A 13619-nucleotide genomic window follows, 5' to 3' on the forward strand; every position below is an offset into this window, starting at 1 on the left:
ATAGCATCACATTGCGTTTATATCTGAACAACTTCATATAAATTAAGCCTGATTAAACTAATAGTCATGTTTTATTTGATTTTAGAGTGCAATGCAAAAGTACAAAAACATTTGAATAAAATCATGTTTTATTTCTAGGAGAATATCAGCCAGTTTGCATGCACCTCTTTATTTAAGTCCATGATAAATAACTCTGTTGCATTATTCATAAAAGGAAATACACCAAAAATATGGTGTTGATAAATATATTTGCAGCACATTTGACTTTAGTGCATCAAAAAAAAGAGCATGAATGTGTTATCACTCATACTCTGCTCCTGATAAATCTCCAACAAACAGACGAATAAATGTGTGCTGAAAACCCATGAAAATATGACTTCTTGAAAGATGAGCATCCTAAAATTACATCACTAGCACATGATCTGAACACTACTGCTGGAGCCATTCTGCTTCAGTATGCATTGGTTTGTGTGTTCAGTGTTACAAACACACACAGACTGCTGGAGGTCACAGTAACCAGTCATCTGAGACGCATGGGTTACACTGACTAGCTGGTTAAGGACACTGACTAGCTGGTTAAGGACACTTTTTTTCTTGTTCTTCCTGGCGATGTCTGATTCTTTCATGGTAATTACTTTCAGTCACACCATCACTTGAAGATCTATTACAATCTCTCTCATGTGTCATTTTAGTCTGACTCAGATGATATTATAGATGTGATTCATATTCAGAATATTTTAATTGTATATTTCCTCTTTGAACTTTTTTTTAGTAGTTTTATAGTTTTATGTCTAAATAGTTTTTTAGTTATTTATTAGTTTTCATTATTAGGTTGTTAGTGTTGCTTTCGGTGGATGTTTATTTTGTTTAAATAAAAAATATTTTGGGGTTTTAGTGCTTTAGGTGTTTTTTTTTTAAAGTTTTACTTTAGTTTTTGTGTTAGTTTAAGCACTAAATGCAAATGAGAAATGTTGAATTGGCAACTAACTAATAAAAGAAGTGTAATTTTTTCTTTTAGTTAATGTTTTTGAAAAAATGCACTTTAGTATGTATATATTTTTATGCTAAAAAAAAAAAAAAGTATAGTCCCTCTAAATATTTGACCTTCCAGGCTGGATCTTCAGACTCTGCTGTTTGTTCTGAGGGTCATCATTAGCAGAAATCACACTGATTTACACAAAGCTGCAGAAAGTTGGTGCAGGCGAGTGAATGATGTAAGTTCAGAGAAGATGAGTTTAAAAGAACCAGAGGAAACAGAATAGAGTTGAGCAGCGTCCGGAGTGTTTGTGCAGATATGAGGCTCTCCAGACACACACACACACACACACACACACACATCATTGCTCCTGATTCATTGTGATGCACATTGCACAGAAAGACTCAAGCCTGGGAGAACAAGAAGACTGAACAGAAATAAACGAGAGGGAAACGATATCTGAGTGAGACCACAGGGAGAGCAGAGAGCTGAGACATGTAAATGAGACTGATCAAGATTAACATATTACCGGTCATTAATTTCTGATTCATATACTGTATATGTATTTATTTTATTCTGTTATTTGTTTTATCTTAATAAAAATCAATTAACATAAGACAACATTTTACGAGATTAGTCGCTACATTTTCTAATTTCAACATTTATTTATATCAATAATAACACTATACATATATTTATTTATTTTAGCTTTTATTTATTTAATTAATTTATTTATTTATTTGAGCGCTAAAACATTCAGCAGCATTAAATTAATCTAAATTAAATTAATCTATAAATGACAAGAAAATGAATTGGTATGTATTATTTTCAAGGAAACCATTTTCTCGGAAGGAAAAGACGTAGAATTTAATTAAACAAAAATTTTGACAGCCCACCTCCCCCCACCCCAAACCCCGCCCTCCAATCACACGTCAGCTAACCTGACGTCAGCAAACCCAATCGCGCAAATGATTGACAGGCAGTTATAGATCAGCGGTTCTTAACAATAGAGAGAGAAAGAGAGAGAGAGAGTTTCTAAGAGCGCTATACCAAAATATGATTATAGATATATATAGGCCTATATTAAAGTATTGATATTTTAGCCGTGGGTTAAATGTAAATTTTGCATGGGGTAGCTACTATACAGCACCTATACGTGTTATATTATATTATATTATATTATATTATATTATATTATATTATATTATATTATAAATGCATTTGTATGCATTACGACTAAGTTACAGAGTTACTGCTTCTCTCTCTCCCCCCTCCACACACACACACACACACACACACACACACCTAGACTCCGCTTCTCTCTCTCTCTGTCAGTGCTGTTCGAGCGTGAGAGCAGGAATGTGTCTGAAAGTATCGACATCTGTTGAGTCTTATTTCAGCACTTTGCATTTATCCGGGAACTAATGAGCATGTGATTTAATTAATAAGCGTTGTGATGGAGCGCTGATATCAACAGCGACGTACAGCTTTACCAGGTAACTTCATATGTCTTCATACCCAACTTCCATCAAATCTGTAGATTTTATTTTCATGATAATATCCGTACATGCATCTTTCATCCGACAGCATGCACAATCACACGTGAGATAAACCTGCAAAGCTTCTGGTGTTAGGAGGAAAACAACAACAATGATGATGATAATTATTATAATTAAAATCTTTTTAATTACTTTATATATGTAGCCTACTTATTGATGTAAAATCAGTGTTCAATATAAAAGCATATGCTAAATTATCTGGATTCCTGTTTTTAGATAAGTTTGGCTGTACTCTCTCAAAACGTAAAAACAAAGCATAAACACACCTTCAGATGTGATTAATCTCAGAACATATTAATATCCATCCTTAGAGCTCATCTTAGCGCTGTATCTTCTCCTAAGCTCTTATGACAGTGTGTGAAAGTATTAACCGGCTCAGACGCTCGCTGATGCTCTCAGATTGATCAGAACCTGGTGTAAAGTGTTTGGATCCTCTGCAGTAAGCAGTGACTGGTGCCCAGCAGGATTCACACTGACAGAGAATGTCAAGGACTTTTGCAATTCAGCATCAATATTTAAAGTTAAAAATGCATGCATAATGTATAAGAGAAAGTGCATAATTTAGGTGGTGCTGCATGACTAATAACCCTGTTATTGCATATTTTGCAGGTTACTTATACAGTCTTGTAGTTTGCCAAATAAATGTATGACTTGCATCTCATATCACAAATTTCTTGCAGTCTATGGCTGAAGAGAAAATCAGTTTCCTGTCAGAAAATCTCAAAATTAAGAGTAAATGTTATGCAGAGTTAAAGCCAGACTAAATTAAGCCTGCTCTGACCCAGCTCAGCTTGTTAATTGCTGTGAAATGCATTTATGCCACCTCTGAGCAGCATTAAACTACAGTCTGTTTAAAGACACCTTAATGCAGCTTCAGAAGTGTTTCTGTGCCACCTCTGTGGTGTAAACTACACACTTCTTTACACAGCTGAGTTAAGGCTGCTTAGTGCCAGCTCAAATTCAGCGTAAAGTACACAATACATACCAGAATACATTATGCACTTCTGTGCCACTTTTTAGTGATTTTGATATAAGGTTGAAATAAGGTTGCTTTATGCATACTCAAACTTTGGTGTAATGATGCTAAAAGTAAAGATGCTTTTGTGTAAAGACTAAAACCCAGACAAAATTCTGCCTGCTCGGTCCCAGTAGTAAAGTATGCACTTTTGCATACTTGTTATATATTTATGTGTTAATGCATTCATTGCATTAAACAGTTCACAGTCCACCTTTGCAGTCTAAATTGTACCCTTTTAGTCGACTAAGACAGAAGCGCTTCTGAAGTGGCATGTAGGTGTTGCATGCAAAGCTAAATTCCTTTTGTCACCTGCATCACTTGATGAACAGAGAACCTAACGAGCAGGATTCTCATGACAGATGCAGAGGAGAGACACGCTGCGTCTCTGATTCACACTCAAGCAGCTCCAGCAATAGGTGAGACATTTCTCTGGTTCCTATGGCAATGAGTAATTAAAAGAGAACGAGAGTGCAATAACACTCATTGACACAGGCGCCTAATTAACCTGCACAGTGGCACCCATGACACTGATCTAATACTTCCAAACCATCATCTCTGGCATCATGATAACGTTCAGTCCACCCAGAGCTGCAGCTGTTCTAGAGCCCTCGCTGTCACTCAGTTCCTGCCATTAAACACATTTAGGGAGCATCGACGGCCGTGTGCTCGCCGTGGGAAGTAGATTTCACTCAAGCTGTAACTTAGAGACTTATAGAGCAGGAAAGCATGCCCAGGAGACTCAGATATGAAGCAGGGTAAAGTGCAGAGCTGTTGATCTACAAACCCTGAGCCTAAGCTTATCTCAAATATCATCACATGCCAATAAAGGTTTAGCACACAGCATTTGAGCATAACAATATTTAGATTACATTGAGCAGAGGCTTTTTATATATAAACATTGCACTGATTTATTTCAGTTAATGCATTCCCTTGAAATCAAAACTATAGAGTCTTAGTGATGCCGTATACAGTATTGTTCAAAATAATAGCAGTACAATGTGACTAACCAGAATAATCAAGGTTTTTAGTATATTTTTTATTGCTACGTGGCAAACAAGTTACCAGTAGGTTCAGTAGATTGTCAGAAAACAAACAAGACCCAGCATTCATGATATGCACGCTCTTAAGGCTGTGCAATTGGGCAATTAGTTGAAAGGGGTGTGTTCAAAGTAAAATAGCAGTGTCTACCTTTGACTGTACAAACTCAAAACTATTTTGTACAAACATTTTTTTTTTTCTGGGATTTAGCAATCCTGTGAATCACTAAACTAATATTTAGTTGTATGACCACAGTTTTTTAAAACTGCTTGACATCTGTGTGGCATGGAGTCAACCAACTTGTGGCACCTCTCAGCTGTTATTCCACTCCATGATTCTTTAACAACATTCCACAATTCATTCACATTTCTTGGTTTTGCTTCAGAAACAGCATTTTTGATATCACCCCACAAGTTCTCAATTGGATTAAGGTCTGGAGATTGGGCTGGCCACTCCATAACATTAATTTTGTTGGTTTGGAACCAAGACTTTGCCCGTTTACTAGTGTGTTTTGGGTCATTGTCTTGTTGAAACAACCATTTCAAGGGCATGTCCTCTTCAGCATAGGGCAACATGACCTCTTCAAGTATTTTAACATATGCAAACTGATCCATGATCCCTGGTATGCGATAAATAGGCCCAACACCATAGTAGGAGAAACATGCCCATATCATGATGCTTGCACCTCCATGCTTCACTGTCTTCACTGTGTACTGGGGCTTGAATTCAGAGTTTGGGGGTCGTCTCACAAACTGCCTGTGGCCCTTGGACCCAAAAAGAACAATTTTACTCTCATCAGTCCACAAAATGTTCCTCCATTTCTCTTTAGGCCAGTTGATGTGTTCTTTGGCAAATTGTAACCTCTTCTGCACATGCCTTTTTTTTAACAGAGGGACTTTGCGGGGGATTCTTGAAAATAGATTAGCTTCACACAGACGTCTTCTAACTGTCACAGTACTTACAGGTAACTCCAGACTGTCTCTGATCATCCTGGAGGTGATCATTGGCTGAGCCTTTGCCATTCTGGTTATTCTTCTATCCATTTTGATGGTTGTCTTCCGTTTTCTTCCACGTCTCTCTGGTTTTGCTCTCCATTTTAAGGCATTGGAGATCATTTTAGCTGAACAGCCTATCATTTTTTGCACCTCTTTATAGGTTTTCCCCTCTCTAATCAACTTTTTAATCAAAGTACGCTGTTCTTCTGAACAATGTCTTGAACGACCCATTTTCCTCAGCTTTCAAATGCATGTTCAACAAGTGTTGGCTTCATCCTTAAATAGGGGCCACCTGATTCACACCTGTTTCTTCACAAAACTGATGACCTCAGTGATTGAATGCCACACTGCTATTTTTTTGAACACACCCCTTTCAACTAATTCAACTAATTGCCCAATTGCACAGCCTTAAGAGCGTGCATATCATGAATGCTGGGTCTCATTTGTTTTCTGAGAATCTACTGAACCTACTGGTAACTTGTTTGCCACGTAGCAATAAAAAAATATACGAAAAACCTTGATTATTCTGGTTAGTCACATTGTACTGCTATTATTTTGAACAATACTGTATGTACATTTCTTCAAATATATATATATATCTGACCAAATGCGAGTCTCTTTACTTCTCACTTGATAAAAGTGTAACCTTAACAGTTACAGAAGCGCACTGTGTGTTTGGAAGAGGATGCAAATTTGCTTATAACTAGAAATCGTTTGCCTACAGCTTTGGCTCTGCTTTCTGTAGACTCTGTAGAAGAATAAAATGTAATGCATGTTTTCAATGTCAGCCATGTTGCCTGTCTGTTATGTTGATGTAAAGTTAATCTTCAGACCTTACCGGTCAACACAGAGGCTGGACCGTGCTTATGCATCAGCGTATTAAAATGAATTGATAACAGCAGCCAAAGTTAGAAATGAAGGTCACATCTGCTCATAACCCTTGAAACATTAAACTACTGCTCTTTTAACTCTTTGGATCTCAGTTGAACTGATTTGGCTTCAGTTTCTGATCATGTAATTGCTGCTCTGAGCTACTTTTAGATATCACAGCTAATTTAACGACTGATAAGAATAAAGGACCTTCACAGTTTCATTTAATTCATTTCTCTAAGTGGTGTTAGTTATTGCAAATTGTTTGATATATTAAAATGGATTTTCAAACCTAAAATGAATGAATTAATGAATGAATAAAGATTTAAATGAACATTTCTGAGAAAAATAATTACTATCATACATTTTTTACCATGCTTTACAGAAAACACCCACACAAAAAAAAAATCTAATAATACATTTTTAATCATCTAAAATATAATCATATTTAATATGATCTCTTACTTTTTTATATGTCTGGTCAGAATAAGTATATATTTTAAGTTTTACACATTTATAAATGTATATAAAATTACTTTACTAAATTTAATTAGATTTAAATGTTAGTATTTGACCCCTAAACGCTCTTAAATGAACACACATTTACATCAGATGCAAAATTACATCAGATGTTGTTTTCTGAAAAATCAATGAAAAATAATGCATTGAGACACCAAAAAAATCGATTTAATTCAGAGGGAACACTAGATGATGTTTCTGACCCCACATGCAGATATTTTGTCTGGTTTTCAGGGAAAACACACTTCATCCAGATGCAGTTTGCATCTCTAGTAAACAGAAGACATTTGTGCTGCAAAACAAGACAAAAATCCATTCATTTCCTGCAACAGCTAAGTTCTGTCTGTTCTCAGTCTTAGATTTGGAAGCGCTCTCAGCGATGGATCTGAACTTCTTCTACAGCGAGAACATCAGTATTAACCACAGCATGCTCTTCAACGACAGCAGGAACCTCACGTTCTTACCGTTCTACCAGCATTCCCTCGCCGTGGCCTCCGTCATCATCCTGGCCTACGTGCTCATCTTCTCGCTGTGCATGCTGGGAAACATCCTGGTGTGCTTCATCGTGCTGAAAAACAGGCAGATGAGAACCGTCACCAACATCTTCATACTCAACCTGGCCATCAGCGACCTGCTGGTGGGCATCTTATGTCTTCCCATCACGCTGGTGGACAACCTGATCACAGGTACATCTGTAACTTCAGGTCTGATGCAGCTGGAGAGAGTTTGTCTGTTAGTATGTGCATGCATCTTCATGAGGACTCACTCGGCCAATCAGCAGAGCCGTAGATGTCATGTGACTCACCCTCATCTCTATTACAAAACATGAGTGTGCATGCTTTGTCTGCAAACATTTACATGCATGTGTGTGTGTGTTTATATATATTATATATATAAACATTACATATTTTTGTTGCATCTGTGTTTTGCATTGGAAAAGCATTTTCAGGATGAACTAGTTTCCTCTAGTTTCGACTGGTTAGTGGGTCTTTGTTGTGGGTCTCAGTACATTTCAGTCATTTTTCGGCAAATGCGAGCGCTGAAGAAAAGCCTAGCATTAGAGGCAGCAGCATTCGTGCGACTGTTGCATAACGAACACACTACCTTTGTGTTTCCGTGCATTCATTACTCTCAAAGTGAAGTAGAATCAGAAGGAAAGCACCAGAAGAAATGTTATGTAGGGCTTTTAAAGCGTAGGAGTCAACAGAGTCTCATTCTGCAAATGCAAACATGTTTACATCAGTGTTTTTGTGCTGGATGACAGCATTATACACTGTTAGATTCATCATTCACATCAGAACATGTGTTGGGTAAAGCATCCATATTCCAGCTGATTTATCAGTTTGTTGGATGTTAAATACAGCTGTAACACCCGATGGGTCACAGATCATTAAAACCTCCTTCATTTGCATCAATCTGTTGAACGTGTAATGATATTTTTTATTGTTTTGACACAGCCTCCTGCTTGTATTTTTCCCACACTGTACATGAATATATGTTTACATTATTGGGCATAAAAGAAAACAAATATGTACATTCAAAATGTGTAATCAGAAGAGGATGATTTATTTATTTAGGTGTTGCAAGATCTTAAGGAGAATTCAGTGCAAAATGTTGTCTTTAATGTTGGATAAAATGTCCAGTAGTTCTGTAATAATCATAATTATTATTATCTGTCATTATTTTGACTTTTTATAATTAAAACATTGCACTATAATTTTTTACTTTTCATTCTTGTTATTTTGACTTTTTAATTAAATGTAGTAATTGGAGTATATTGTGTTATTATTATTACTTTCTCATCTTACAATTACAAATTTTGGCACAATTTTGACTTTTACATCTTGTAATTTTAACTGTTAAAACGTTTTTTTTTCTTCTCTTTTTATAATCGTGTGTCCTTATGTCTAATTAAAATAATTAGATTGGAATTAATAATTAAGATTTTTTTTAGAGTTATAATTTCAACTTTTTTCATATAATTATGACATTTTGACTTCTCCATCCTATCATTTGGACTTTTAAGAAATATTTAGAATCATATTATTAACAAATACATTTTATGTCGATTTCTTTGGATAATTTCAAATTTTTTCATGATTTCTACTATTTAATCTTATGGCTTTTTAATGTCATAATTACATTTTTCTGTCACATTTTGAATTGAAGAAATACATAATTAAGTGCTGATATTCATGATAATTTTAACTTATGTCATAAGTTTTTCCATGCCATTATTATTACTTACCATATGTCATAACTTAGATTTAGGGAAGCTGCACTGAAAAAATATATTATGCTAAATTTTTTTTTTTTTTTTAAGGTAAATGGTTGCAACAATTTATTTTAGCTACATTTAAAAAAAAGTTGAAAGTTAGTCAACTAAATTTGCTTATTTAAGTGTATCTAAAATAAGTCATTTGCAACCACTTACCTTAAAAAAATTATTCCCAGGAATCAGTAGTGTAGCCTGAAAAGAGACTCTGGGTGTGCATATGAAAATCTGGGTGTGCCACATTTATTGTCAGATTACTGTGCAAAATTATGGGGTAGTATTTTTGTCGCACTGCTTCCGTCCAACCATACTCCTAGTGGTAATTTGGAGGAAGTGTCAAAATGAAGTTAGTTGTTAAATGTAATAATTTTCTTTCAAATACGATAATTATGAACTTCTGGTAAGATACTTGGACATTTCCAGTCTGACAACACTGTCTGTTGATGTTGGGCCCGGTAGGGAGAAACATCCTCATCAGGTGTAAGGTTAAGGCCTTGTGTCCGGCTGTCCAAAAACAATTAAGAAAGGAGCTCTGCGACATATTGCTAGCTATCAATGTGCAATCAAAAATGATCTGTTTATATCATAGACTGCTGGGGTCACAGTCAGCTGCTGTTTGCTGATTGGTTGGCAGTCCGAATGTCGGCAGATATATTTTAACAAAATTAATTAAAAATGTAAATTACATTTTAACATTTTGAGCATTATTGCCCCATATATTGGATTCTTATGTCTGTGCCCCTGAGAGTCTGATTTAGAATGTTCAGTGACGTCACAGAACTGCCAGATTCAAACAGCTTTCGCGCGTCGGCTGCACTGAGCCAGAGACGCACGCGCTCAACGCTTGACATATATCACAATTAATATGCAGTGTTTTCAACCACATAGTGTTTATTTTAGGTTTCATACATTTAAATATACATAATCACTAGTAAAACAATACATTGGTAGTTTGTAAAATACACACTGATGTCTATGGAAGCAGCAAATCTAACTATCTAATCAAATGTAATTTGTCGACGTGTTTTATTCATATATCAGACACACATAGCAGAACAATAAGGTTTACTCTATTCTTCGTCCAGTTCAACAGCCACTTACTTTCATGTAACGTTATTTCGGGAGAAACTGGGGAATTCAAGTGCTGTACGTTAAATCCGGCTGAGAGGACTCTGAACTGCAGCACTCATCTCCTTATAGATCAAGATAGTTTATAAAGGTTTTAAACAAAAAAATCGGTATAATTTTTGTATATAAATGTTTTTTAAAAAAATGTATATATTTTAATAAAAAATGAAAAATTAAATAAAACGGATAGCGATACATCTGTTAGTGGCTGCGGTGTGTCACGTGACAATCATGACGCGTCGCCATGGAAACACGGGGTCAGTTAAAATATTTGAACTTACGCGTGAAAGGGTTGATTAAAAATATATATATATATATATATATATTTTTTCTAAGTAAACAACAATAGCCCAAGTTTAGTAAACATTTTTTATTGAGACTATAAAAAATAATTCTGCATCTATTTTAGGTGTGCCAGCTGCCACTGTGGAATCACAAAAGAAGTGAATATTCTGAAACTTTCTAAAAAAAATATATACTGTACAGTGCTTTTGTTTCTCTGAGCTGTATGCCCCTCCCTCTCCCTCCCCCTCTCCCTCTCTCCTTCTCTCTCCCTCTCCCCCCCCCCCCCTCTCTCCCTCTCTCCCTCTCTCCCTCTCTCTCTCTCTCTCTCTCTCTCTCCCTCCCTCCCTCTCTCTCTCTCTCTCCCTCTCTCTCTCTCTCTCCCACACTCTCTCTCTCTCTCTCTCCCTCTCTCTCTCTCTCTCTCCCTCTCTCTCTCTCTCTCCCACACTCTCTCTCTCTCTCTCTCCCTCTCTCTCTCTCTCAGGCTGGCCGTTTGATGTGGTCATCTGTAAACTGAGTGGACTGGTCCAGGGAGCGTCAGTCTCGGCGTCGGTCTTCACGCTGGTGGCCATCGCAGTGGAAAGGTTAATAACTCTCTCCCTCCTGCACTTCACATGGATACAGACACACGCTGAGACACGCAAAACCAATCACTCTGTGACTTCAGTTAATAACTGATCATCCTGTCAACGTTTCCTCACCCTTATGTGCTTCCAAACCCTCATGACTCTCTCAGAAACACTCATATCAACTAATAAAGCTTCTGGTCGGTGACAGACAGTGTGTTCACAATGTGCTGGGGCCGTTTGGAAAAGAACAACAAAATAAACAAACAAATAAATAAATACTTTTGACTTCTAATGACTTTATTTGGACAATTTTTATCTTAAAATATGGCATGCCATTATTGAGACTGATGATTTTTTGTCAAAATACTGACTTTTCAATTTCAGTCTTTAAATTTACCATTTTGACTTTAATAACCGTGATATTTCATGTTGATAGCTTTTTGGTAATTTCAACTTTGTCATAATTGTCTCATATAATTATGACTTATCACTAGATTTTATTTATATCCTGTAATTTTTTTGTTGTTGCATAATTTAGATTTTTCAATACCAGAATTTTCACTTTTTCTTAATAATTCTACAGATTTTTTAAACTTCTTCTATCATAATTATGACATAGTATGTTCTAATTGTCACTTTTCCTCATAATTATGACTGTTTTTGACCTTTTAATCTCTTAATTTCTGTTTTTGCCATAATTTTGACTTTACAAATATTAAGTTTTGACTTTTTATTCAAAGATCATTTGTGATGTCATGTTGATTTTTAAAGATAATTCCAGTCTTTCATGTCATAACTATGACTTTTTGAATTTTTTAATCTCACAATAATTCTTTTTTTTTTATGATTCATCAAAAACATTCAGTTCTCACTGACTTCAGAAGGAAATGAGCTGCTATAAAGCTTCAGTCTGGCGGTTGACAGACGTGATAACAATGTGCTTGTATTGTTTGGAAAAGAACAACAGATGAACATGAAAATCCCTTTGTGCTCCACAAAAGAAAGTAAGTCGAAACAGATCTTAAAAGCACCATTAAGTAGAAGATGTCATCACACACACACACACACATTTGACAGACACTTCACACATTGTATTTAACAAAGCAGTAATTTATAGGCACCCGTCGCCCACAGTCTGTACATTACTGAAGATGAAACAGGGTCTGACGGGTTTGGAACAAAATAAGGGTGAGTTATTAATGACAGAATTTTCATTTCTGGATGGAGTATCCCTTAAACTTCCTAATCTCGTAATCATGTAACTCCGGTTTCCCGAAGCATGGTTTAGTTTCTTCCGTAGAGTCTGGTCCGGATGGCTCAGATCTGATCTCCTGTGTTCCAGGTTTCGTTGCATCGTCTATCCGTTCCAGCAGAAGCTGACGCGGCGTCAGGCCATCATCACCATCGCCTTCATCTGGGCGCTGGCCGTGTCCATCATGTGTCCGTCCGCCGTCACGCTGACCGTCTCGCAGGACGTCTTACACTTCACCGTGGACGGGGACAATGAGACGCACCCGCTCTACACCTGCTGGGAGGCCTGGCCCGACCAAACCATGAGGAAGATCTACACCACTGTGCTCTTCTCACACATCTACCTGGCTCCGGTCACGCTCATCTTCATCATGTACTCACGCATCGCGGTCAGGCTGGTCAAGCCGCCCGTCTTCCGCCGCAAGCTGCGCGTGGTGAACATGCTCCTGATGGTGGCGCTGCTCTTCGCCGTCTCCTGGCTTCCGCTCTGGATCCTCATGATGCTGACGGATTACGGAAATCTTTCGGCCGCTCAGCTGGACCTGGTGGCCGTCTACGTCTTCCCGTTCGCTCACTGGCTGGCCTTCTTCAACAGCAGCGTCAATCCTATCGTTTACGGCTACTTCAACGAGAACTTCCGGCGTGGATTCCAGGAGGCGTTTAAGCTGGGTTTGTGTGTGGTGGACGAGCCGACGCAGCCCAGACGCAACGCAGCGTGGAAACACAACCGTGTGTTTGCGGACCGAGACGAGACGAACGCAAAGAGCGACGGCCGGAGAGAGTTCTGCAGCGGAGAACAGAGAGACGAGCTGGTGCTGGAGGATCTGGACTGAGACACTGACTCACTCATGCAAACACACACACACACACACACATGCATGCACACACACACACAAACACATATAAATACACACACACACACACACACATTCTCACACAAACATGCACAAACACACACACTGACAGCATGGATGCATGGTTTTGGAAAAACATACAAAAACAAAAATGTATTATTATTATTAGAATATGAAAACGTAAATAACATAAAAAATATTAGTATAAAAAAAAAAGATACAAATATTGCTATTGTAATATTTCAGCTACTGTTATTATAGTTGCTAATAAGTTAAAAAATG

At 37.1% G+C, this 13619-nt stretch overlaps 1 protein-coding gene across 2 annotated transcripts; it reads left to right on the forward strand.

Annotated features, from left to right (window-relative positions):
* Positions 1–2336: 2336 nt before the first annotated feature.
* LOC113111393 (neuropeptide FF receptor 1) lies at positions 2337–13473 on the forward strand. Of its 2 annotated transcripts, XM_026276053.1 has the most exons (4): positions 2337–2472; positions 7329–7661; positions 11148–11247; positions 12575–13473. In XM_026276053.1, the coding sequence occupies exons 2-4, from the start codon at positions 7355–7357 to the stop codon at positions 13314–13316; spliced, it is 1149 nt and encodes a 382-aa protein (XP_026131838.1). In that variant the 5' UTR covers positions 2337–2472; positions 7329–7354; the 3' UTR covers positions 13317–13473. The 2 variants fall into 2 exon arrangements, with proteins under 2 accessions (XP_026131838.1, XP_026131839.1); XM_026276054.1 differs by lacking the exon at positions 2337–2472 and having other exon boundaries at positions 7282–7661.
* Positions 13474–13619: the final 146 nt, after the last annotated feature.

The sequence above is a fragment of the Carassius auratus genome, chromosome 12 (genome assembly GCF_003368295.1).
Source record: "Carassius auratus strain Wakin chromosome 12, ASM336829v1, whole genome shotgun sequence".
NCBI lineage: Eukaryota > Metazoa > Chordata > Actinopteri > Cypriniformes > Cyprinidae > Carassius > Carassius auratus.